Source organism: Nipponia nippon, unplaced genomic scaffold, assembly GCF_047370975.1.
Source record: "Nipponia nippon isolate SJK-2023a ecotype South Korea unplaced genomic scaffold, ASM4737097v1 scaffold_1, whole genome shotgun sequence".
NCBI lineage: Eukaryota > Metazoa > Chordata > Aves > Pelecaniformes > Threskiornithidae > Nipponia > Nipponia nippon.
In genome coordinates, this window is record NW_028262290.1 from 149,017,261 (window position 1) to 149,044,811 (window position 27,551).

Genomic DNA, 27,551 nt, shown 5'->3' on the forward strand with positions numbered 1-27,551 from the left:
GAGGATAACAACTGCTACCTCAGCCAGAATCACGGGGCTCACAGCTCGCAGGAGACTTGCAGTATTGGACACTATTTTCCAAGGATTGATCAGATGTGTTTGGAACGTACTACGTTTGTCTGGCATACAGGGGCGGAAAATATCCTCAAAGAGGTTCTAGCACGAATCAAGCCTGTATTGAGTTCTTGATATGGCACTAGTTTGAAGCAAAGGTTTAAACAAATCTAGGTATGTGTTCAAGAAAAAGTGAAGTAAAAGCATCTTAAGCAATTTGTCTTATCTACTTGGCATAAAGCACACGTTTTCATTCTCCTCTCCTAATAAAACCAACAAATGTACTTCTCCTTCAACAAACAGCGTATTTTACAGTATACGATAAATCTTTTTACTTTTTTGACCTTCTGAGTAGAGTATGAGGCTTTTATTTGAGTATGATGCAAAGCACCTCCCGCTCTTTACTCAAGACACCTGCATTTAATCTATGAATATTCTCAGAAGTTTTTTATAATCTGCAAGAGAAGGCTGCAATCATGCAACTCAGATGTGATTACCAGTCTAAATCACTCACCAGGTCACATTTGCTTTGAAAGCCCATATCTATCATATGGACTCCTGAACTGATTTCAACTTACTATTTAAAACAATGAAGCAAGTCAGGAAAAACTAACTGTGACAAGAATACTCTGCCAACATCCCACATGTACAGAGGTCCTGAAGACACTTAGTACATGTCTACATTATTGACTGCAGTATAATAGAAAAATACCCAAAGGAGACTTAAACGAGCAACATTAGGTACCATTAGCAGTCAAGTGATGATAACGTGGAGCTCAGAGAAGGCTCATTTATCTAATGAGAAGCAGTTCCCAATATAAACACAGTTAAGAGGTAATGATGAAAACTGAGGTTTGCATGCCAAAACCCACAAGTATATCCAGAGGTTTCCCAATATAAATTGGCACTTAATTAACCCAATTACCCAACTTAATGTTCCAGCTCAGCAAAATACTTAAGCATATTCAGGATACTCTAATGTTACTGAAGTTTACAGAAGTTGGTGGGTGGGCAGTGCTTTGATGAAGAGACAGAAATGAAGCCAAATGTGATAGACATCATTTTCAGTTGAAGAAATTTTCAGTTACAACTGGTTGAAAAAACAAGAATTTCTTTCAGAAAGTTCTGAAGAAAACTAGTTTAAATTCTCATACATTAAATTACCTAAACACTGGAGATACAGATAGATTGCTTTTTCCTTCTCCCGCTTTTCTCCCCTTCTATCTCCATTCCCCCTACCTTCACTTTCTTATTTTCCTTTCTTTCCTCTAACTTCCAGTGGAAAAAATGGCAAAGAGGAAAGTCAGAGAAATTGTTTTCATAAGAAGCAGAAACTTTTGAAAATTCTTTTTCCACAGTTCTTTTAGAGAAAATGCTATTTAACCCAAGGGTGTATATATATATATATTTTAACATGACAGGGTTTTACTTCAAGGTTCTGCTAAAGCCAGGCATTAACACCCTTCTAGCGAGGAAACTACATCCAGCCTTTTAAGGCTACTTTCAAGAGATGCCATTTAACAAGATTGCACAACCGTCTGAAGAGCAGTTAGTTTCTTTTCTGAAGAGCCTATAAACAAAAGATGCAATCCTGCAGGTCACAACATGCCTGCAGAGCTCCAAGGAAGGACTGAAGAAAGCTACACAAACTACAGCTGGCCAAGAAACTCTGTTTTAGCAATAACAATTCAGTTATTTAATGCAAACAAGAGTGTCTTGGATCCCCCTTTTGCAGTCATTTGGCTTTCATACATCCAGAGCCAGACAGTAAAAGATATGTATAGATATAGAGGTGCTGAAGTCCAGCACATTGGCAATACAGCTCTTGTGAGGCCCTCTCACTACCTGCTTCTGTCAGGCAGCACTACCGCAGCAGCACAGGCACTGCCACTACCACAGTTAATATCTTCTGAGCCTTATTTTAAGGCAAACCCTCCAAGCAGAGGAAGGGGCACCAGGCTTGGTTGCACAGCGTGCTTCTAGATGCATATGTATGGATGTTATACAAGTGAATGTCAGACCCCTGAAGAGAAACATGAGGTGGATCTAAGAGTGCTATTGTACGCAGCAAAGATCAAGATGGTTTGGGCTGTTATGGAAAGGGCATAAACCATACCAGCTGCTGAAGGCCAGACGAGAAGGGGCAGTTTTTGATCCAGCCTGGAGGAGGGTGGTTCTGTTTTCACCAATATTTCACAAACACTTCTTTTCTCCTTCCTCTGAATTTCATCCTTGCCTAATTTAGGCTACGTTAATGGCGTCTATAATCTGCTTCGTATAGGAATTATTTCTTTGAGCACTTCAAATCAGTACAAATGCAACTGGTGAAAAACACATCATGTAAAATTTCTCCTTTTTCCTTTTAATGGAAAAGGCTGAAATAAATACCAGTTTGGTCTTATATTGGTTTTTGGGGGGATCTGTTTCAAAACGATTTCCAAGTGGAGGTCATTTGACAGCACCTCTCTTTCGTTCAGATCTCATAAACAATAACATCTCCGAAAAGAAGAAACTGTTGTATAATTTAAAATAATTGTAAAGGGTCTCTACTGAGAACACACGAGCTTTAACTTGCACAGACCCTGACAAAAGCATAGCTGTGCTACTGCAAAAGTCTGATCAGGAGCCCCCACAGCACTGTCAAAGCTTCCACATAAGACAGAGAGCCTATGAAGCACCAAGGCAGGACAAATTTCTTCTTTTAAAAAAAATGTATTCTCATTTTTCTTCTCTGTATTACTGGGGTGGTAGCAATGACCAAGATAAACTGTACTGCTCCTTTGACACAAGTATTTATCAGTATAGTAGCATCAAATGCAATTTTCATCTTCTCAGATCTACAGTTATGATAGTGGGAACAGAGAACAGGTAGACTAGATGACATCTAGAAATGTGTACTATTACTGTTCTTGTTTAGTGCCACTTCAGCAAACACAGGTAACTAATTCAGGTAACATCTGTGCAATCCTGGCCCCAAAAGAGGCACTGGTAAAAACTGCAATAGCCGCAATTAGTCTTCTTCAGAACAGAACAAAAACACCAATGAAGCCTTATTGTTTTATTTATTTCAGTACAGTTCTCTTAAAACATATGACAATATAACAGTAACAGAGGCAAGTGTCTAAACAGTATTTTTAAAACAAGGTAATATTTCAAAGTAGGAAATTTCATAAAAAAGCACCACTTGAAACTAGTGTAGTTTTCACAGTGTACTGCAATCTGCAGATACCACAGAACAGAGGAAGCATCCACAATATTAAAATAGACTTAACATATTCTGCCCAGTTTTGACTTCATAGAAAGCATAAAAAATTTGTACAAGTAATAAAATATATTCAGGTAAAATCTTTGAACTTGCGAAATGTTTCACAATACAAAACAATGCAGGTTTTTGTAAGCCAAATCCTTTTTCCTCTTGTATGAGAAGCACTATACAACTGAAATTATTTTCCTCCTGTAATGCTCAAGTTTTCTATAACAACCTGTTGGCCATTATCTGCATAACATAAGTGAAATAACCACCTGCCTTCCTGGATGTATCAACTTAAACTCTTTCTGTACAGCTAGATTCTGCCAGCCTCATGCTTTCTTTGTTACTTTAGGAATACCTCCATCGGAAACACCCTCTGGCAGAAAAGATTGGAGAGACTGTCTCCAGCTTTTTTAACTGTATTCATGAACGTGGTATCAAAAGACGTAAAGAAGAAGTTTTTAAATGAGTTCTGTACTTCACAGGATTAAATTGTGCTACTAATAGAAAGAAACTATATGAAAAAATGAACAAAAAAGTTCAAAAGTTGTAAATATAATTAATAAGATATACCTGTCAATAAAACATGCAATTTATTACAGCAAATGGGATAAGTGCCATAAAATTAGCATTCATTGTGCATTGTCTGATTTCTCTTGACCTTTATCTTATTTAGGATCATAGTGCACCACTTAATGTTGCATGGCATGAGGCAATCTCTATCATAGATGCAAAGGCTACATACTACGCTATTAATTAGGCTATCATAAATCCACACTGATTCCAACACACTCACTCCAAATTCATGTTACCAAGGTCAGTGAGTGGCCTGAAGTATGGATTCAAGCTTTTTTTTCAAAAGGGAGAGATGCAAAAGAGGCTCGAATGATCGGCCTTTCCTTGCTTGAAATAAGGCTAAGTAAGGTGCAATTAATACTACATATTTAATAAGACTTCTTTTTCATCATGTGAGTACCTTATCACAGACTACATTAGCAAAACAGCATTAGATGCATTACCACCACAAGATGGATGCAAAATACTGCATTTCTGCCACTGCACATCTAAAAATCTACTCTGAATTTAAGGGTAATTATGGGCATGCCCCCCAGAATCCTCTGAGAAGATTTACTACATTGAAGAACTCATACTCTGAAACCTCTCTTAGCTGTAATAATGTTCACTTGTACCTCCCTGGTAGTTTCTGCATCCTTTAATAACGGTGCATTTAAATGCAAGTACCACCAAAATGTGCATAATACAGGATTTGAGCATCAGTCTCTTCCATGTTCAAGCAATTCCACTGATATCACAACCTCACTCAAATAAAGCATACTCATACAAATCACGCCGTTAGATTTGCTATATGCTATATAGAGGCAAATGCTTATTATATTCAAGTAACATCTGCACTTTGCTAAAGATGTACCAGATTATATCTAACATCAGATTCTGGTATCTGCTACACAGGTTTCAATCTAGAATGACTCTTAAGTTGTCATTATACTGGGGAGTGGCAACCTTTCACACAACTGCCTAGCGCAGAACAGCAAAGGAAAGTAAGGGCTTATGTCTGTGAGAAAGCGACTTTCTTAACTTCCTCTAAAACAAAACCATAAGCGTAGCATTTTGAGCCTTCTGTAACATTGTCTTCCCCTGAAGTCTTACCTTAGAAATACCCAGGTCTGCTCTCTGCAGAGCTCCTCTTACATCACGTGCATCATTCTACAGAAAGCAGATGGACATATTAGAAAACTTTAACTCCTGTGGCATTTCATCTTTGTTCAGTCTCAGTAGACTGCCAGAGTGAAGTACCCAGAAAAACTACTCTGCTCCTACGTAATGCAGCTCTTCTGTGTAGAACAGATACACATGCTCTCATTCCAGAAGTCTTTCTCTACCCCTACAAAGTATCCTCTGTAATGATAACAGTATTTTGCAAATATTGAACACCTTTAACATTAGCTTTAATTCACCCTTCCCTATGACCTTGCGAGAACGAATGAGGGCCTGGCCACACCCAGGCACTGAGACCTCTGTCACAGACTTTGGGGACACCAGGACTGAACTTACTGTGGTTTGCATACTTATGCTGGCTTCAACACAATGCCCAGTGAGGTACCTCGTGATGGACGGCTCAGACTTTGCAGCTGAAAGCAAGAAAAACTACTTTTCTCTATTTGAAGCAGGAGAGCAATTTGTCCAAAGCCTGTAACTTTTGAGTATACACTTGAAAAAAAAAAGATGATGGAAAGATAACCACAGGTGTTGAGGACACAGTTATAAAGTTACAAGTAAAAACAGAACCACCAGATAGAAGTCTTGCACTTGGGTTCATTCTTTTACAGAAAATTATAGGAGGAGACTATACAGCAAAACCAGCGTGACAAACTCCAAAACAGGTGAAGAGCACAGGAAAGTACATATATTTTAGATATACATACTCGGGCAGGCACCTACATTAAAGTTATATCATGCATAATATTTCTTCTTTCAGTAAGGCTCATGTAAGGCAGCCTGCAAGTGCATTATTAATCTCTATAATTATGTATGTGACATACATACATCTGTTCTTTAGTAGGGATGGTAAAATAAGGCTGGAAAGTTGAGCTACGTGACAGAGCATGCCATTTACTCCTAAGAAACGAAATTAAAAAGGAGAGTGAGCAGCATTTGTGGAGGAGAAAGGAGAATCTACATAGATTAGAAAATGAAAGAATAGTTTGATGGAAGACTTGGAACACCACAAAAATCAGTGTCACTGAATACACCATTTCTTTGAATTAACTGAGTGATTTAACAAAAAACCCTTTTTAAATTAAGTACCTGTTCAGCAAAATAAATATGCTTGTGAATGGTGTTCATTTTTGGTCAAAAAGACATTTTGTCATTTATAAGAAATGGAATTAAAATTTGTTTAATTTCCAAAAGTCTCATTTTCAAGACATTCTTTAAATACTCGTTTCTTTTCCCCTATATACTCTTATTTTCTAGAATAGACTTCCTTCCTTCTCATCCTGCAGCTTTTCACTGGTAAAACTAAAAATGGGAAAAAGCCTTCTCAAATTACTTAAATGTAGATTACTTCCAAAGGAAATTAGAACAGTCATTAGTTCCAATGTTTTTGTTGTAAAAACAATGTTCTATTTTTTACCACGGTCCATTTCTACAATATTAAGCATGTATACTCCAGTGTTACCATATTATCACCTCTACTTTGAGGCATATTCTCTCCATTTATAGAAAGCATAACATTTTATAAGGTGTAGACAAATGAGCCTCAAAGTGCATTTAGTCTTGTTATTAGCCTGTTGCGGCGAAGAAACTGAAAGCAGGTTTCAATTATTTGGCTGTCCTTCTTTCAGTTGCAGTACTAAAAGATATGTATTAAGCCTTACCTGCAATTTTTTGTGATCCAGAAATAACCAAATTTAAGAGACTGCTTTATTAAAAATAAGTGAGTTTGATTTGAATTCAAGGTTCCCCTGCCTGAAGATGTTACCAGAAGTAAAATCTTGGAACACTGAAAGCTCTCTTTTCTTTAAATACTGATCATTCAGTTAAGATTATATTTAAATATTCCTAAAATTGAGAGCATTTTAGTGGGACAATCTGCTCATGTCAACACAGTATAAGGTGTCAAATATGTATAGAATCAGAGTAGAATCCAAATGCAATTTAAACCCCAATTCTGTGCTAACTTCACTGTACAGAAATTAAGATGAAATCCATAAAATAGATATACTGGTTCCATGTTCATGAGTGATCTGATTGATCCTTCCACGCACACAGTCAAGAGAAACCGATATCAGTGTTCCGTTATGTACTTCAAAAGATGCACGAAGGGACACACTGGTCCATATGCTTCCCTCTGGCATCTGACCTCCAATCTGCTGAGCAATTGCTGTGGGTTGCATGTGATCCATGCTCAACTGATTGAGAGTCATTTTGAGCACATTGCATGAGTGGATCAGCTTCAAGTTAAATGCAAGGCTGGCAACTCCCTTTTCAGTAAAAATGAAATACTTCTGAGCAAGCTGTCCAGAAGAAACCAGCTGTATCTGTTTCTCATTGGATGAGACCTGGGTGAAATCCAGTAATTTGTTTCTCACAGCTCCAGTAGGCAGACCTGTAACAGAAACTGTGGCTGATATGGCACTAGAAACTGCTGAAGGAATCCAGATGAGGCTAAACATACTAATTCCAGAGCTATCTCCAAAATACCGAACATTACACTGTGCAGGAGAAAGTATCTCAAAGCTAATCAGATCTCCAGCACCAACTTTTGTGGCCCCAGAAGCAGATATTGATGTGTCTCTGTAATTCACCCCAGATTTAAATACATTCATTAATTCTCTGTTGGTACCATTCCTATTGATATAAGAAATTAAGGAGAAGCCCTCCCGGACACACATATGACCCATGGAATACAGCGCTTGGTGGAACACAAATTTGACAACACCGGTTTCAGTGAATTTTATAGCTCTGCCATCATGAGATAAACTTAGCATGTAAGGGTCAGAAACAGAAATTATTTTAAAGGTAGGTCGATAGTTGGTTTGGTAATGCATTGCTGTTGACATCTGTGCACTGAGTGCCACAGCACCCGTGTCGTGGGACAACCAAAACAAACTGAGTGGGGTATTAAGATCATAAATATTTAAGTCTTTACTTTGATTGCAGAATTGATTGGGGCTCCTCAAATACACAGAAAGAGTTTGGCTGGGCTCCACTTCAGCAGCACTACTTAAACTCGTGCTCTGGAAATGCTTTCCTTCTGGCTGTTCAATGCGAACACCGCTCAGCTCATAGCCCTCCTCACTGCCATTTAGCTTCAAGGAAAGTTGCAAAAAATTCCTGCAGTTGTGCTTTACTGCAAAATTTACATCAGTCCACAACAGACCATGTTGCCTGAATACCAGGCTGTTATCTTCAACGGATAGGATTTCACAGGGAAGCTTTCCCTTTATCTTCAAGTTCAAGCCAGAGTAGACCTGAGAGATGTCAGACTTTACCGCGGGTAGAATGATGTTTGCAGCCCAAGACTCTGAGAGCTTGTTTTCACTGGTTGCTGAACAAACCGTATCACTGACAGTGGAACAAGGCATGGCCACCATACCATCTTCACATTTTAAACACGCTTGGCATTCCTGCATTTCCTTATTAAAGAAATACTCCTCTCCACACATTCCCAAAGCTGCATCTTTCTCAGCAATTCCAAGGCATCGGAAACCACCTGTTCATAGGAAACGGACAATTTTTATTGTCGTATCTTTAAAATACTAAAAGTAAGAACTCTACAGCTTCACGTATCAAATATCTTTGATAACACATCTAAACATAAGGGAGAAAACAGAAGACAATTATGACGTTAGATCACTTTGTGCTATTAAAGGAAGCTTCATAGCAAACAGAGGAAATATTAGGCATAACTCACCTTCTCCAAGCCGAGTCCAGTGGTTTAGAGTGGGAAAGGAGCTACATAGGGGCAATTCTAACCAAAACCTGTAACGGATCAGATACAATGGTACTGCTCCAAAGACACTCTCTCCCTTCCCTGAGGTAAAAGGCATGGTGACTAACTGGTGCACAGAGCAGCAAAGATATTTTCAATTAATGGAGAGTTCCCCTATACAAGGAGAAGTGTGCACTGTCTGCCCAGCCATGTTATGGGGTGGCACTGCCGTAGCTGTGATTGCTACAACAGTGCTTTTCAACCCAAGGGACATGGACCCTGGGCATTCTGTGTACAGTTTTTAAAGAACCTGCAAGAGATATGTAGGAAAAACAAAATTGTAAACAGCAGGCTTAAAATCATTATGCAGAAGTCCACACACATTTTAAAGGTGGAAAACCACTGGCCTAAGACACAGGACAGCAGTGGTTGTGACAGTCTAAAGTTAAAACAAAACACTGCTGCAAACAGTAAAGAGAATATCTAGAGGTGCCACTTGAAATTACTTTATTTGACATAAAGCAATTTTGTTCTGTTAAATGGTACACTGTGACCCCAGTGGATCAAAGAATGCACACTCAAAGAGCAGGTTTTAAAAACAGCCTGTAATTTTCTATGGCAATTTTCCAAGAGCACCGCCAGCTGCCAATGCCTCCAGCTGAAGTGACCGGTGCCCAAAACCTTTGTGCACAGAGCCTTCAGGATCTAAATCAACACACAAGATTTGAGGCACCCTACAGAATAACCACTTGCAGTTTATGCCTCAAAGCTTAATCACTAATGCACTCACTTCTGCCTTTTTACCACCATAATCAAAACTCAGTAATCATCTTTCTTATAGCTCTTCTTAAATATCCTTTACTATCTAAATACTGTGTCATACATTTGCTTTATTCTTCAGCTGGAAAGCTGCTATATCTGGGCTGGGATTTGCTCTGAGACTGGGACTACAAGCATTTGACGTGGACCCCAACAAGCCATTTTTCTCCGTTGCTAACCCCAAGGTGGAGCTGGCTACGCAGACTGCTGATGCAGGCAGAGAAGCTCACCACGCATACTGCGAGCTGCAAGGCAGAGCAGTACACACACACCTGGCCCACACGGGAGGTCAGAATATTGGCTAAAGTTCACCTCTGATACTACATTATTCAGCAGAGAACACCAGACACTATGTTAATTTATACAGGCTTCATATATTCACCCTCCTATCTCTTTGCCTATTTATGTTTCATTCACTTAAGCGATGATTCTCCACTAACACTGATAAGTAGGACTATACAATTTATGATGTGAGAACATTCTTTCTGAGACCAGGTATCATTTTCTCAAAAGAGCTCACTGCAGAACAGTAAGATTTTTCCATTTGAAAAAAGTCAAGAGAAACTTAACACTTTGTTCCCCCTGAAAGTGTCTGGCTTTTTTTTTTTTTTTTTTTTTTTTACGAGAAACAAAAGCCAAATAAATAAGATCACATTTTTTCAACTAAGAACATTCTAGAGGGAATACAGAAAAAAAATCCAAGACAAACTTTCCTTTTGAAATCAGTTTTAACCATGATGCAGTTGCTCACATGACACTTCTTAACCAGTCCTACTTCTCATATCAACGGCTCCCCCATCACTGAGGAATACTGGATGAACTGCTATTGAGTACACAAATAGAGCTGGTTCACATAGCAGAGAAGATCTGCAGTAGTGCCTAGAAACTTTTTATGCTATTTGCTTCTTCAAAATATTTTAATGTCTGTTTAAGGATTTTTATAAATATCAAGTTTTACAAATACATGCGGTGACTACTCTCACCGATCTGCTGCCTAGTCTTTCGTTGGTTAGATCTTCAGCAGGTGTTCCCCCTGCATGTACTTCAAATAGGTGACTTCAAAGCAGCACACAGGCTGCTTTATATTGTGGGCAGAGTGGCAAAAGCAGCACCCTGCCCTTTGCCCAGAAGAGGTCAAGCAGCAAACGACAGCCAAATATCAGAAAGCCAGCACAGAAGCATGCTGTGACTGCTTTCTACTTTTCTTTGCTGCCTGACGACCTCTCCCACCTCTTGCTGGCTCCTGCTCCGGGCACTGCTGCACCTGGTTTAACAGTGACCAGACCAGCTGTACTCAAGCTGGTTTTGTGAAATCGAGTATCTCTGCAGCACATGCACCAGCCCTCACCATTCATGGAGACCAGGCAAGTGCAAGGCAATTAGAGTAAGCCATGCATACAGTTTTCTGCTGTTACTACTCATAACTGCCTGATGCAAAGGTGACATTCAAGCAGATTAAGAATGGGAATCCATCTCTTTTTAAATCCTCCATGTCAAATTTGGATCATCACAAATCAACACAGCTAATTACACATCGGGGCTATCTGTCTAGGTTCTCGTTCCTCTTCCCCCTGCATCCCACAGTAAGTTCTACAGCAAGTCCTCTTTAGCTTGCATGGCATTCTGGGGAGAGTGCCTTTGGCTGACTCTGCTTGGTGGGTTCACACCAAAGATAACTGTCTGACCACCCTCCTGTGATTGTCTATGAAGGAAATGATGCACTGGACTCCATTTTTGCTGATTAAGTACCTCCAGCTGTCATTGCTCCTTGACAACTAACCTTTAATCAAATAACCTAACAACTCTCATCCCAGGTAAAAGCAAGAAAAAGCAGCAGGAGAAGAAGGTATGATGTAGAGGAAAGTAGAAGGGTGAAGAAAGAGAGGCTCCTAGTTGCATGTTTCTTTACTGTTATTTGCTCTGTCTCCCTTCACACTGTACAGTGAACATGAATTGCTACAGATGCAACAACCTTTGCGTGCAGCTCAAGAAACCACATACAACATCTGGAACTCATATGTCAGAGCACATCCCTATCTCCCCTACATTACCCAAAACAGACATTCAGTTTCAGCCTCCCTTTTGACAAGTTAATTGCACTTGTATAAGATAATGAGCTATCATGAACAGACAGGCTTAAAGTAGCAGTCCTCTCTAATTAAAAAGAACGCTCTCTCTTCCATGACAGACGGGAATGACATTGACAGGACACTGATTCCTGATCCAGGTGATGGGAAATAGTTTGCTTTCACATCTTTACAAGCCACCATCAAAACTGGGAGAGGAGGAACCAAGAGAAGAGTCCTTTCCTTTCAAATACATTGCTACTGCCTTTCTGTGGTCTGACACGCCGCCACTACTCCATCTGGTTTCTTGGCAGTATTTTGCCCTCACTTTCCTCCAGCAGTTGTACAGACCCACTCTTGGTCTGGGTCCCCCCAGCACAGAACCCACTGGATAAACTCCTTACAGCCTTCCCTCTTCCAAGCCACAGACTAGAGCAACACCAAATGACTACCACACTGGTGGCTTTCCTTTCCTAGGGCTGGGGCCTTGTGGACTTCCTTCCACAAAACCACCAACCCACCCAAACCCAGTCTCTTACTAGAGAAGAGACAAAGCCTTACACCTTGCCAATGCTCTGTCTCAAATTTTGTGCCCTAAGCTGTCTTGCCTCCAACTGCCCACCACTAAAGCTCTCTAAAAGTACCTTGCCTCTTCTTTTGTAAGACTGATGGTACCTCCTCTACAGCATTTACCACATAAGGCAACACTAAGTGCTTTCTTCCTCTAGTCATCTCCAGCTTCCTGTGGTGTTTGTAGTAATACCATCCCACCCACCACAAGTCCTGCCTAGAGGAAGTAAGTAGAATGTAAGTGAGCCCATGTCCTCTTTTAACCCTTTCCTAGGACCAATTCCCTCCCACTTTATTCTCCACCAGTGGCAGGGCAGGAATACCAGAAAATCACTCCTAATCACCTGAAAACAGCCCTTGCCCCTCAGAGAGGCCACCCTCTTTTTACAAGTAAGAAGTCTAAAGGAGGAAACACAAAACCTAATGAAGCCCTCCCTCGGTTATTTGACTGGGAGCCCTCAAGGTAGAGGTCACAACTGGTGAAGTGCTCTATTTGACCACAGAGTTCCTTTCAAGTTTTTTTGGCTAACCAAAAATTAGACAAGTAGAAAGAAACCTACTACCTGGATATAAGTTGCTCAATATGTCTATTAATTTTGCTCTTTTGTGTCTGACTGCCATGAGAAGTAATGAAGGCAAAGCCTGCAGTGCAGAACTCCAGTCAAATCTGTTCTTAAATGTCTGAAAAATTCCCCCAAGCCTCCGTAAATGATAGAAACTGTTCATCGTTCCTCAATATTTGACAATATTGTTGCTAAAGGAGAAGAAGATTGATGGAGGAAGGCCTTACAAGAACCTTCATTAGATCAAATCAAATATCTACCCCGGTGCAGCAGAAGAAAAATGACAACTATTTTTCTCCATTAGGAATAACATCTTTGATTTTGACCCCATTTGCACCAGCATAAACAAGAAGAAAGTCAGGTCATAACTGAAAATTAAAACCAAAGCATATAAAACCCCATGAAAATAAGGTAAAAGGGACCATCCAATGCTCCTAGTGGATATTATGTCCTAAATAGCCCACTGTCCGCAAGAATTGCTATCAACTTACAGCTGAGTGTTTTCCAACCCCTTTGATTCCAGCAAGCTGAGCACATTATTACTCACAAACACACAGGCCTGAGTCCTTATCTATCTCTTTGGCCTGTTCCTGAAGATCTAATTATCTTCATTCTTTAATTATCAGAGAATAAAACTTACCCGGAGTATTCAGGCATTTTATCCTCTCACCACAAATGCTTGGAGATTCAGTGCATTCATCTCTGTCCTGTAAATCACAAGAATCACATTGAAACACTTCAATGCAACACCTTAAATTTGAAACGGGCACTTCTTCAGGCTCTGTGAGACCCATTTGCCCGTAAAGGGCATACGTAGGGATGGAGAGGGGGCTGATCCCATAAGCATGTTGGAGCAAGACAACTTGTTTTGGATTGTCACCTATTTTAACAAGATATCCAAAAACACTGTGTGGTGTCCAGAGAGCTAGTAGTGTGCAGATGATGAGCTAAACGGATTGGTTGTACAACTAACACTTGTTATGATGCATGATCTGTAAGACAGCACCACATCTCTGAGAGCGATGCATCACTCGATCTGTCTTAAGGACATTGTAACAATCGAGACAGTGTTAGGAAAGGCTCTTAAAGACATTTAGTCTGGAAGGAAGGTGCTAACTGAAAAACACACAAGAAAGGTAAATGATAAAGTAGCATTTCCTGTCAACAAGCCTTCCTTTCACTCTGCAGCAGGCAGAGGGGAAAGAGTAACAGGCTACATTTGCATTTAAATGCTAGCATTAAAGAAAACAGACTAGCAGAGAAGGAACTGGACGGACTCTTTCAAGTTCTCTTCTCAGTATCTTGGGCTTAGGGCACCAGGCATTCGGGCTCATGTTAAGCTAAGAATTGGGGGCAACACCTGGCAAACAAGACACTGCTTTAAATATCAGGTTCCCCATATATCTTAGGACTTCTAAATGAGAGAAAGTGACCAAAGAACAATCTTATTGTGCTTACATGCTGGTTTTATATTGTATAATAAAATGTATTTTATAATAATAGCATCTGTTCTATATTTTTATATGTTTGTATGTTACGTTTAAGCTGGAACTAGTTTTTACATTTGTTTTAACTGACAACTTCTGTTTCCAAACTTATAAATAAATATCTGACCTCTAGTTTTGCTTAGTAAAGCTTTCCTCTGCTTTTCAGAGACGTCTAGAAGTTCCTGTAGAGTGGACTGGGATTAAACAAACAAATTTAGCATGCATAAGTATACATGTTTTAGGATGTCTTTTCCTACCGTGATGAAAAGAATCAAAGTCCTGCCAGCTGTCAGGTTTGGGAAAGCGTCACGCCCAACAGGCACAAACTAGTGCCCCAGTTAGAGCAGTAAATGGTAAAGAGAAAACCCACAAAAAACTTCAGGCAGACTTTGAAGTGCCATAGACCCATTTGGTAAAACACATGCTTCAAACTGGATCTCTCTAGCTCTCCAAGTAGTTATTTCCAGAATGTTATCCCAGTATGTCCAACACAATACTTCATAAGCAATAACTGAAAGATACAGAATTATGTTTCACCTGGCAAATCCGATCAGAGTTTGCAGAACACTCGGCCATTTGGAAAAAACCAGCAGGACACAATGTGCATTTCTCACATTGTGAAGGCGTCTTTTGGAAATTGCAAAATTCATCACTTTCACAAAGGCCACAGTCCAGCAAAGACTCCCCAACATTAATCACTTTTGCATCCACTTCTACTTTATGCACAGAGAATGACTTCTGGAGATGATTTCTGACCTGGTTCTGAAGTCCCTGAAGATGACTTTCAAAATAATTTTGAATATCTTCTTGCAAACTCTGAAATGACATTTGTTTCACTGTATCAAAAAGCATGCCATACTGGACTTTGATCAGATCCATTTGCTCATACATTTTTCTTTGCTGTTCAAGAATCTCCCGTTGCTGGCTAACCAATATGTGCTGCTGATCAGCAAGTTTTTGCTGCAAATCAACAATGATCTGCTGTTGGCTTTTTAGCATTTCAGTAAATTTCTCATGCCCTTTTGCAAGGTGCAGCTGTAGTATTAGGGCATCTTCAGATGGAACTTCATTTTCTCCTGAAATACAAATGATCAATTATTGTCCAAGAAAAGTAATTTTCCAGCTTGCTGTATTATCTCTTCAAAGGCATTCAAATTTTAATAAGTTAATGAAAAGTCTAACTAAATTCAAGTCATGATTATAAGGCCAGTTCCTTTACTACCTTTGAAGCCCCTTCATGGGACCACAAGGTCTTCCATTTCATAAGCAAAGACATTAAAAAAGTCATAATCAAGCCCCCTGCTTCAGGGCATAAATTAATCATCACTGGGGTTCAATAACACATTACTCATTCCTATGTACATGTTCAAATACAGTAAACCATAAATGGTCAATTTTCACTGTAGAGGTGATAAAACGAGGTGATAAAACTTGCTGAGAATACTAAGCTATTAAGGGTAATAAAAGTAAGGGTCAATTGCAAAGAGCTGCAAAAGGAGTCTATGATACTGAGTAGCAGCAATAAAATGGCAAAAAGAAACTCAAAGGAGATAAAGGTGAAGTGAGGCACCCAATGGAAAAAAAAAAAAAAACAAGTTTTTTATATCAAATGTTGTACTTGTAGATTATTATTACCACTTGGAAATGATCTTGAGGTAATATATCTAGATATAGATGTTGGGCTACAGAGCCATGTAATCATCAGTTCAGTGCCACACAGAGGTCAAAAAGGCAAATAAAATACAATAATTAGAAGTGGAACACGTAACAGAAGAGAATGTATCGTTAGGACATTACATTAATCAATAAAGCGTCTTTAATACAGCATGCAGTCCTGGTTTCTCATCTCAAAAAAGGGCACAGAAGAACTCGAAAAGTTCACAAAAGGGCAGCAAGGAAAATCTAACGTATGATACTACTACAATATGAGAAAGTAGGTAGGACTTTTCAGGCTCGGAAAAAAAAAAAGAAACCAAACAACTGTGCTATATTACAGGTGTCCTAAAGCAAGTGGATATGGAAAGACTCTTCACTCTTTCTTCCAATACAAGAACTGGGGGACATCAAATGAAGGCAGCAGTTTCAATACATGTTAAAAGTTCAATCAGGTCCAGAAAGTTGCTGGCCCAATATATAAAATAAAATCAATCTGGGGCTAAAAGATACACAGACATCAATCAGGTTTGGGAAATCTGAGCAACAAACTGTTGGAGCTGGGAAAATGATCTAGGCAAATATCATGCCATGCTTTCCACAGCATTCGCTGCTGGACACTGCCTGGGAATCCTGAATCCAATACGGTCACTCATCTGTTCTTATGCAGCACCGAATTTTCTTCAAGTGCAGAACATCAGGGATGAGACAATGAAAAAGACCATAGCCAGTTCCTGTTTATGGTTCCTGAAACATTTTGCTGTTCAGTAACTTTTATTCACGGCATAAGGCACACATTAATTTTTATTTTTCAGTATTCACTTAAATATTAAGGTAGTTTGCAGGGTACTGGATTTGCGAAAGGAAAGACCACACTCCCCATCCAAGTTGGAAATTCCAGATTTTGAAATATCTGGTAAATTATTCCCCCCCGATCTCCTTCCGCCTAACATGAACAAGTAGTTCTGTGAAGAGCAGAACCAATGTCATCTGATTCCCTGTGGATTTGTGCCTTCATTTGACTGACTAAATAAGTAGCACTACCTTCACTATCTTTCTTCTTCAGAATACAGAGCAACAAGCAAGCTGCTTTTGTCCTACCAGCTGAAAGGATTAACAGCTAGAGGCAAACTTTCTCATGCTCATATTCCACTCTCTCCTCGCTTTAATCACCTCTTACAAAGTTTATACAACCTCGCCTACTTTTAATACCTCTGCCCATTGTCAAATTTGCCTGAAATCAGCCCATAGGTTTGACAGATACTGGGCAGCAAGACAGTTACAAGCACACTGTGATTGCCTATCAAGATTTTTCATCAACCTACATGGGCTCCATTTGTGCTTTAGGCTGGAAAAACATTAACAAATTCCTTTTCAGAAAACATTTTCTCTCAGAAGTCTGGCTTACAACCGAGAATACAGGCAGAGGAGCACAGGTCTTCGCCAAGTATTTTGGCTGTACAAGTGACAGCACAGTGCAAAAGAACTACGCCATGTATCAGCAAGAGTTACGTCTTCAAAGCAGACGGAAAGGCTGTGAGGAAAAGTACGGCCCTTACCTGGCCAAATAAAACATATGCACCTAGAAAAATAGCTGATGAAAGCTGGCATATTGAGGCTTTGGCTACCATGTTGACTACTGTTACTTAATTGTTTCTTGGTAGATCTCCCTCTAAGTTTTCTGAGAAGGACTTCATCCTCTTGTCCTGCATTAAAATGATTTCTTACATGCTGGGACCACGTGTGAGAACAGGGCTCCATACTAGTACTGCAATACAGTTATCAACAAAAATAATATAAACAGAGTAAATAATGAGCACAATGTTCTTATAATACCAGAAAACCTAAAATCTAAATGCATTCCCCTAGGAAACTGCTAAGTAGTACTAACAGCCATTGCATTTACTGTTGAGTGAGCTGTGTACGTGTCTGCCTTTATCAATAACTTGAGAATGAGATGATCTTGACTTTAAGCTTGAAATGTTAACAAATCCAGGTTTGTAAGGAACAAGCAGTAATGAAAGTAAGTGTTAAACTCCCCCTTTCTAAGCCTTTTGACCCTCTTTCTCAATGAAAAAGGAGAAAAGAAATAACCTCCACAGAGGTGAGGGAAAGTCCAACTGCACCACTTAAAAGTCAGCCCAGGGAACTGCCTCTAACTGCGAGACGGCGTGAATCCTAGAGTCAAGGATATATTACCAAACCACTTTTTTCCAAAACCACTCTTCCTCCAGTTCTCAGTGGCTGAGATTCAGGGGCCAGTAACAATAACATTTTGAATGATGCCAGCCATCGCAAATTTGTAGACAGGGAGAATACAGACTCTTCTAAGACAGGGTTATTGGGCTGTTCCTATCCTGGGAATCTGGGCTGTTCTCACACACACAAGCAAAACTATTAGAGCAAAGAAAGGTTAACTAAAGCCCTGATTCAGTAAGAGACATAAAGTAGAACTTATTCTTAAGCGCATACTTAAAGAGCATTGTCTTCAACCAGTAACTGTCTGACTTGCTGGCAGTAACAACGGCTATAATTTGAAGTACGGACTGCAGTGAAGCTTACTCACATGATGGACCAGCTTTCTATTATTTCTGCCCAAAATGGCCTTACAGAACTTTCTAACAACAGCTACATTGCAGTCAGTCCATTTAGCTTTGCTCCTTTTGGCTGTCTAAAGCTCAGCTGGTGAGAATACGAGGCCTAAAAAACTCCTCTGTGACTGTTTTTTTCCCTCTCATTTTTATCCATTTTGCAGTACTATGACCAAACTTATACTTACCAGTACAAGAGGCCCTTCACTGCACAGTACAGCCAGTGCTACTGGCAGTTCACAATGCCAGAACAACAGAGAGCATAATAAAGCTCTTGCATGGAGGAGAAGACTCTACTGAAAACAAACTACGTTCAATTAAGCAGAAGAGATATCTTGTTTGCCAAAAGAATGCTGAAGGAGAAGTCTAAAATAGCTCAGATGCAGAGTGCCCTAAATGCGGCCTTGTTTCTCTCCATTAACTATATAAAGGTAAATATGTCAGATGGGCATGTCTCTATCGCAGACATCTAAAATTATGAGAATTCCACTGCAAGTGATGTTTACACATTAGTAGATGGCAGCAATCCCACTTAAGTACCTTTCCACACTGCCCAGACAAGCATCAAACAGGTAACCCCACGACCAACACGCAGTTGTTCCCATGACCACAGACGCAGTATTACTTTCCTTGCCCACGCACGCCACACGCAGCCATGGCAAGGTCAGTTTTGCAGACCTCCGCTCCATGCTTCCAGGATCAATCCATGGTGCAAACATAATATCACATACGAACCTCTGCTACATTCCCCTAGTATGCCTGGAAAGGAGATGTCATCCTGAGGGCATGCTGCATGGACAAGGTAGCCCTCAGGCACAATCTGCCGCTGCACAAGGGGCAGAGGCTAAAAGCAAGCAGTCATCCTACTGAGAGGAAGGGAAGGCAAGATCTTGATTGGGGCTGGGGAGCACAGGGCCATCTGATGGTGCCAGTCACTCCTGGTAACCGCAGGAGAGGAGAGCAGTGGGCTGCAGGCACTGCTCAGTGCACAGACAGCGACAGCATGAGAACCTACAACCTTGTTCACCAGGTTTGGTAGGTATGAGATAAGGCAGCTGCACATTATTTTGCCCAAATGCAGGTGTTTGCAGCTGCAGAGAAGTCTGTCCAAAAGAAAACAAAAGAAAGATGGGTCTGATAGGAAAAAGGAAGGATTTAATGGCAATTAATGAGCGAGGAGACAAATACAGAGGAATACAAAATGACAAGACAACAAAAACAGGTCCTGTGCATTCCTTCTTTTGGGATGCCAGTCTTTCATCTGAAGTAAGGAGTACTCACGGTGCTGCTGCGAAATACCAGTGACAAGCTTGCAGAAGAATGGGCTCACTGGATTTGAAAAGGCAGTACAAGTCTGCACTCCAGCATCTTCACTCAGCCAACAGAAGTGGTGGTTCAGCTGCAGTTGGCAGGAGCTTTCTGGATAGTAGCTGTGATGCTGGTGATACTGGCTGAAAAGATGATGATGTTTATGTGATCCCCACAGAAGGGCTGTGCTGGTTCTGGCAGAGCGGAGGTGGAGAGTAACAGTCACCTGCCTCATGCAGATGTGCCTGAAAACACAGACACAGTGCTGGAAATCAGCTAGAGCCCCTGAAACCGGCCTGCATCTTGGAAAGCTGATATCAGGCATGGTCTTCAGCAAGCATTCAAGTAGACTGCACCTCACATGAATGGGGCAACACATGTTGAACAAAAGATTATTCTGCTCACCAAAACACAGCCTTCTCTGCCAAGTAAACTGAAGGGGAGGTCTCTCAGTGACTGAAGAATCATTGCAAATCTGCTCATGCACTGTCACAGAGCTGGTAGCCATAGGCTGGGGTGGGCCACCAGGTCTCCACCTGTGGATGGTGAGTTAATACAGGCAGAAAAATGGCCTTAGGGTCACCTAGGTGGCATATTCCAGCTCCCCTGCTGTCTGAGAAGGCAATGGCAAAGCAACGCCCCATGTGGCTGGCCTTAGAGTGACGTGCTGAAATGGTAAGCAGAAACGTTCCCCTAAAAACAAGAGAAAGACAGGAACAGTCACTGACCTGTTTCTTCTTGAACAGACGGTTTCCTCTGTTTTCAGCTACAGCACGTTAGATGTGAAACTGAAGGGCCAGACAGCCTTCTGTTTCTTTCTTCCACCAGGAACTAACCGTACCTCTACCCTTGATCTAAAAACACTAGAAATCCCCAAGACGAATTCTCTGCACATGGCTGCCAGAGAAACCTCCTCTTTTGGGGTGATTAATTGGGGTGATTAATTGATTAATTTTGGGGTGATTTGGGGTGAGGATGTAGAGGTGGCAGATAATCTGTCATAAACTTGTGTTCTTTCTGACTGTGTGACAAGTTCCTGGAAGCTAAAATAAATGTATAATTGCCTGGGCTGGAGGCATACACCTGCACTGTCTGTAAAATGTATAGACATCACCCCACAGTCATGCAAAAGATGTACTGTGCACAGCAAAAAAAATACTGCGGTATTTTCTTTGCCTCCTGCTGAGCACGTGGAGCAGCCTCATCTCCCAGGACACTGCAAGAGGAGTGGGAACACACAGCAGCCACTCTGAGTACTAGAGGCAACTCTGTGCACTCTAACCCCAGAGACTCCTAGAGCTCAGCTATGCCTGTCTGCAGCATATTCACTGCTGCACTCGAGAGGTCCCTAGATTGTCTTCAGAAGGACTCTTGCTGGTCCCCAGACGCTACTGACCACCACGGGCAGCTCTCCCTGAATCTGGTTCTTCTCCATGAAGTTACATCTGTACTGCACATCTGTAAGACCAACTCCTGCCACACCTGCATAATGAGATTTATTCACAAAATTTCACAGCAGAAAAGCCACAATCTCCACCATACAGACTGGGCACAGCTCTTGAGTGAGCTCTCAGCCTCCCCTAGCAGGGCGCTTTAGAAGACTAGAACTGCAGTATGCTCTTCATGATCCTTACCTGCATTTGCCCTGTCATGTTCGCTGCACACTGTTTCAGTAGCAGCTCTCCCCAGACAACTGTAACTGCATTTCCCCTAATTAGATGTCTGATTATCACATCTTGTGGTTCTGTTTGTTCTAGCAGGCAAGCCATGCTGGAATTGCTATGCAGAACGATGCTCATTTCCAAGATCCACCACTCCAGCCGCAAATGGGGATTGAACAAGGTATTCTCTGCACTAATGCAGGAAACCCACTGACCCGCGTTCAAAAGAAGGTCTTGGGCAAATGTAGAGAATGTTAGAGGTTGCAGGCAGAGCAGAATACCGGACGCTTTCCTGTACACTGATTTGAAGGAAACCAAAGACTGTCAACATGCCTTTTTTTTTGTTCCTGATGCCAAAAACATGGAATTTCCGCTAGATGTTGATAAATCCAGTATGCTGTTCTTTCACTCCTAGGAGAGAAAGCTGCCTTGTGAAGGCCTGAATCTTTGGAATGAAGGTCTTTTGAATAGGCAAAACATGTATCTATGTCCTCTGTCCAGTCTGGACTGAAGTATGTCTACAGCGGCTCTCATCCACATCAACTGCAGCCATGATTGCTGCAGTGGGCCTGGGTGTGGGCTGGTGCCAACCTGTGTCACTCGCTGGCCACAAGGCAAAAACACTGGGAGGGGAGAACTTCTGAGGATGCAGTTGTCCTCATCTGAAAACTCTCTCTCACATATAGAAGCTCATGTGTTACCACAGGTTTGCTCACTGTGTGCTTCCATGCCGACAGTGCCTTCCATGAGATTACGTGGTTTAGTGGGCAGTGCTGTACGCTGCTTTCCCTCCAACATATAGGATGCTTCTCTCTGCCACAGGAAGGAGACAAATGCACGAATCCATGACTGCCACTGGCCATAAGGTATAATCCATTCTTGATGCATTCAAGGATTTTGTTAAGGGAAACTTCGAACCACACTTCTGTTCCTCCAAGACTTCACCCGGCACCAGGCCTGCAAAGAGCATAAAATTGAAAGAGAACAGTGAACTCTGCATCGAGTCTCCAAAATCCCCCGCATCTTCATTCTCCGATCTTTCTGCTTTAACTTCCCTTATTCTGTTTTCCTCTGACCCACGTCAGACGGGTCAGAGGACCTAACCCTAAGGCCTAGGAGATGAGGGGTGCAGGTAACTCACCATGTTAGCTGGAAGTGCTGATGGTACTGGAGACTGGGCAGCACAGATTGATCCGGGTCCTCTAAAGACGGCCAAAGAATAGGAGGATGTCTGGAGAAAGAGGTCATGCTGAGCTGGATGCTCTTTGTAAGACCTTGGCAGAGATACAGCATGTCTGCTTTCAGCACCATCCAAGAAGTCTTAGTCTTTTCTGTCCATGCAGAATGCCCTTATTATTTGCCAGGCCTTGTATTACTTAGAGACGGATCTTGGTTACGACAAAGAAAATGCAAATATCCTGGGTCCTTTTGCAAAAGGGAGGCATGGCAGTTATGATGACAGCACAAAGAGTATGCACAGAAGCAGAGAAAATGGAGTCAGAAGATACTGATTTCTCTGTTCTGTCCACCTTTGGTCACAGAGCACACGGAGGTTCTGTTGGACATCTGGGAGCAGTACCGGGCAAGATGAAGGTAGACAGCGTCACTGCGCTAGGCACAGCGTCACTAGGCACTAGGCACAGATTCAGCCCTGGGACTGGAATCGCCACTGAGTGCTGGAGTCTGCTTTGGAGATGTCCCGTCACTAAGTAGATGTTGGTAAGGAGGCTTGGCGTGCGCTCTGGTGTCTGAAGCGGCCACAGCCCTCGAATTAGCCACACAGATCTGACAAAGTTTAAATGGCCTTCTTCATGCTTTCCATTAGCTTTTAACATCAATGGGGAATGAAATAAATCACCCTTCCTCATACATTTTATATCTTTCAGATAAGACATTAAACCAGAACCCGAACTGCTTTGTGGTCATTAAAGATCTGCTGGTGCTTTTCATGTGGGTAAATCCACATATCCCAGGCAATTACATCACACCTTCTGCTGACCTGCGAGTATAAAACCACGGACGTACCTGGCTTCCTGCAGGGAGACTGAACTGACCGAGCTGTGCTCTCATCAACTGACAGACAAGTGCGCTGAATGATGTGCAGGAAGAGAAGCTCTGCAATTTCTTTTTTTTTTTTGCTGCTTATTACAGCGAGACAATTCAGCAGCAGCAGCAAGTTTCTTACCGATGGCACCGGTCCGTTCACCCTGGGTGTGGAACGTACACACACCCCACTGCAGCCTTGTGCGAAGTTGGTATAAATTAAACCCCCCAGAAATACCAGACTGCGAAGAGAGAGACAGTTAGAGGCCTTACACTTGTTTAAAAACAGCACTAAACCAGGTTTTGCCGTGTTTCAGTGCTGTGGGTCTCCCACGCGCACAAGCGTGCGCAGAGGGGAGACGAAGGGGAGAGGAGGGGCAGCCGGGGCAGCAGCTCCCCCAGGCCTCGGGAGGGCCGGTGCCCGATTTGCCTCCCAATTCTCCCACACCGGGGAGGCCCGCTGCACCTGCGCGGGCGCCCTTCTGGCCGGGCTCCCAGCGCCTCGGCTCACCGACTCCTGCCGGGCGTGAGGAGACCCAGCGCCCCTGCGCCCCTGCGCCGGCGGCTCTCGCCGAGCCAGGCCCCGCCGCCCCGGGGGGGCCCCTCCCGCCCTCCCGGTCCCCTCAGGGCGGCCCGCACCTGGCTTGACGTCGCAGGTGAGCTGCACCCCCAGGGCGCCGCCGCCCAGCTCGGGGGCGGCGTAGGCGAAGTCGTCCCCCGCGAACTGGGCGGCTCTCTCGGCGGCGCGCAGCAGGGCGGGCTCGGGGCAGCCCTCGGCGGGGGCGGCGCAGCCCGGGCCGCGGGGCCGCGGCCGCAGGCGGGGCAGCAGGCGGCACTCCAGGCCCTGGCAGTCGCGGCGGGTGCCGTTGGCGGCGCAGTCTCCGCCGGAGCAGGCCTCCGGCGCGCCCCCCCTGCCGGCGGGGTGCGGGGCGCTGCCGGCCGGCGGGCGGGGCGGCGGGGCGGCCTGAGGGGCGGCGGGCGGCGCCTTGCCCTGCGGCGGCCGCAGCGGCGCGGCGGTGTGAAGGAAGGAGCGCGCCGGGCGGCCGGCCCTGCCGCCGCAGCGGGCTCCGCGGCAGGGCGGCGGGGGCGCCTCGCCGCCGCCGCAGGGGGGAGCGCGGCAGGGCTCGGCGGCGCCGCCCCCCGCGCCCAGCAGCGAGAGGCAGACGCCGAGCCAGCAGCGCGCCCACCACAGCCGTCTCCCCGGCATCTCCGGCCGCGCCTGCAAGAGAAGAGAGGCCGCGGCGGGTCAGGGGGGCTGCCCCTCTCCGCGGGGCGGCCCGAGCCCGCCGCTCCCCCCGCCCCAGCCCGGGGTGCGCGGAGCCGCGGACCCCCCCGTCCCTCGCCCCCTCGGTTTTGCAGCTCCCGCCGGAGCATCCCAAACCCGGGAAAAACTTTTCGCGCCCCCCGCCGTGTCCCGTCCCGTCCCTCCCCGGCGTCTCCCGGCGTAACCTGCGGGAAGGTGCGGGGCAGCGCCCGGAGCAAGTGCGGCCTCGGGGCTGGGCTCCTCGGAGCGGCTGCCCGCAGCGGGGACTGACCTCCTCCGAAAGCTGGAGGGGAATGGAAATGTGCAACATTCCTGAGGCTTCGTTAGCATCAGATTTCCCAAGCGCCTCCCTTTAACTCCTTCGCTCCTCCAGCCCCTCCCGGCTGCCCGGGGCGGAGGAGGGGGCTGCCCCGCGGCTCCCACCGCCCGCCGGGCTCCGGCTGCCCCGCGGCGGCCGCCGGCATCTCTTCGCGGTGAGGGCTATCCCCAGGCGCCCGGCGGGGATACCTACGCGCCTTAGAAGGCGGGCTTTCATTCCGAGTGGTTTTATTTCTCCTGAAAAACAGTAACAATGACCCCAAAACAACAGGAATAAACTACACGCGCGACGCAGTTTCCCATAAAGAAAACTCCACGCGGCCGGAAAAAGTTACGGTAGTTTGGATTTCTGGTTTCTCACTTTGATCGTCAGGAACCGACATCAAAGATAACCACGATCGGCAGCTGCCGTTTTCTCGGAGGCTGCCTACAGCCGCCGCGTAAACCGAAGCGGAGGGGGCGGCCCTGCCTTGGGGTCGGCCAGGCGGCTGCGGAGCCGTGCACCGCGCTTTGATGAAGCAGCTCTCCGGGACCCCTGCTGGCAGCGCCCGCCGCCGTGGGGGGGCAGCACACCCCGCAAGCGCTCCGAAGCGCCAAGGACCCCCCGCAGCACCGGCCGCCTCGCGTCTCTCGTCTCTGCCACGCGCTGCCGGGGGAACGCGGCGCCCGGCGCGCGCCCACCGCAGCGCCAACGGCGGTGCCCCATTTTGTCCTCGGGAAGCCGGCCAGCACAGATGCCGCGGCCGTGGGCAGAAGAACAAGTACTGAAAATACTATTTATTGATGCATTAGCTTCAGCTTCCCCCCATCCACGGGCTCACACGCACGTAAGCCCTCTCTCGGAGTACCTTTGCACTGCTCTTACCCGGTCCTTTTGCTATCACGTACACGGGAAAGAGGAGAAACAGCACACCGTTCTTCTTTTGCCCCTACGAATTCTATTTGAAACTTGTTGGGAATCTCCATTTTTTAATCCAGACTGGCTGATTTACTGTTTCCCTTGCTACAGAAAAAGCATGCCAAATACATCACTTACAACTGGCTGGCCATTTTTGGACTACGCATTATTTCTTTTGAAAACACCAGCTTGTCAGACCTGAAATGCTGTGCAGCAGCAGCAGCAAAGGCTCCAGACGCAGAGGGGTGGTAGCCCCAGCCGAGTTCTGCGGGGATGGTGACCGCCAGGCTGCAGGGCTCCTGCCCGGGACTGGGAAACCTGGAAGCCCTGCCAGACCGAGTCCTACGTGAAACACCCAGCAGTCCCTAGGCTCTCTGCCCTGACCTTCACCTGATGTAGGACTCTGGGGTCAACTACTCCTGAGAGATTTAAGTTTTCCTATGGTTTCCAGTATCTCCACCACAAAAAAACATGGAATAAATGGGGATAAACCTCCAGGATCTGTCCCTCTAGGGAATCCACAGCCCACCTGTGGTAGTATGGAGGTCTGCATGACCTAATATTTCTTTTGAATGAATACCTCTGTATTTTCTCAGGTTCCTTAATAGGTTTTGCAGCCAACACATTGCTACCACACCTGCATTATTTTGAGGACCCATGCCAGTGCATGTAAAGCTACCTAAGATTCAAACTCATCTTTGAATCATCTTCAGAAGTGACATAGAAAAGCCATAGAGTTGAGGATGATTCCCAGAACAGCTGCACCTGCAGGCTAATAATTCATGAAATGACAGAAGACATGCAATGTTCTCAGCCACAGCACAAATCAAGAGCAACTCTACTGAAATTGAGGTGTTTATATACTGCTGGGAAAAATAAGAACAGAATTTAACTTCAAACCTGCATCTTAGTAACAATATTTTTGCAGAAAAAAAAGAAAAAGAAAGCCTTTGGATAGGCAAACATTGTATCAGTGATAGTGCAAAGGAGAGTACTGATTCACGTGTTTTGACTTTGGAAGTGCCTATACTGCAGGATGCAGCAGTGTGAAATGCTGCCATCAGTTTGACAAGCAGCATAAACATGCGTATGCCATCCTTTATGACTGAAAAACTGTGCATCGATTAAATAGAGAGGGGAAAAAAAGAAAAAAAAAGATGTTCTGCTGATGTCTAGCATAAGGCATATAAGCTATATGACACTATTTGTAGGTACTGTATAGCGGTGCGCAGGTGCCACAGAGTCACCCAGCAAACCTGTCAAAGATCCAAACTGACGTCAGTGACTTGTATGTCAATCATAAGCAGTACTTATCCCACTCTGGCTTTCCTCCCCTGCACGGGCTCTGCGTAAGCAGGCAGAGCCTGTACTTCACGTGTTTGTAAGATGGTTTGGTGCGAGGCATTTTTGTTTTTCCCTCCTCACAGCACTTTTTGGATTGGCTGTGCTCACTAGCACAACAGCAGCGGGTCAGATCACAGAAGCAGGTAAGGAGACCCTTACGTCTACACTATGTGCAGTTTGGGGAGGGTACTTCAGACTTTGCGATGA

General features: G+C 44.0%; 1 protein-coding gene across 5 annotated transcripts; it reads right to left on the reverse strand.

Moving 5' to 3' along the window:
* Window positions 1–3,255: 3,255 nt before the first annotated feature.
* Window positions 3,256–25,117, reverse strand: LOC148057660 (uncharacterized). 5 transcript variants are annotated; one of them, XM_087777067.1, is made up of 6 exons: window positions 22,619–24,039; window positions 21,451–22,434; window positions 19,790–20,509; window positions 14,802–15,340; window positions 13,418–13,484; window positions 3,256–8,540 (listed from the first exon to the last, which is right to left on the reverse strand). In XM_087777067.1, the coding sequence occupies exons 3-6, from the start codon at window positions 20,322–20,324 to the stop codon at window positions 7,021–7,023; spliced, it is 2,661 nt and encodes an 886-aa protein (XP_087633193.1). In that variant the 5' UTR covers window positions 20,325–20,509; window positions 21,451–22,434; window positions 22,619–24,039; the 3' UTR covers window positions 3,256–7,020. The 5 variants fall into 5 exon arrangements, with proteins under 5 accessions (XP_087633193.1, XP_087633207.1, XP_087633183.1 ...); XM_087777081.1 differs by having other exon boundaries at window positions 19,790–20,061; window positions 20,222–22,434; XM_087777057.1 differs by lacking the exons at window positions 19,790–20,509; window positions 21,451–22,434; window positions 22,619–24,039 and adding exons at window positions 24,160–24,739; window positions 24,920–25,117.
* Between the last annotated feature and the right edge of the window lie 2,434 nt (window positions 25,118–27,551).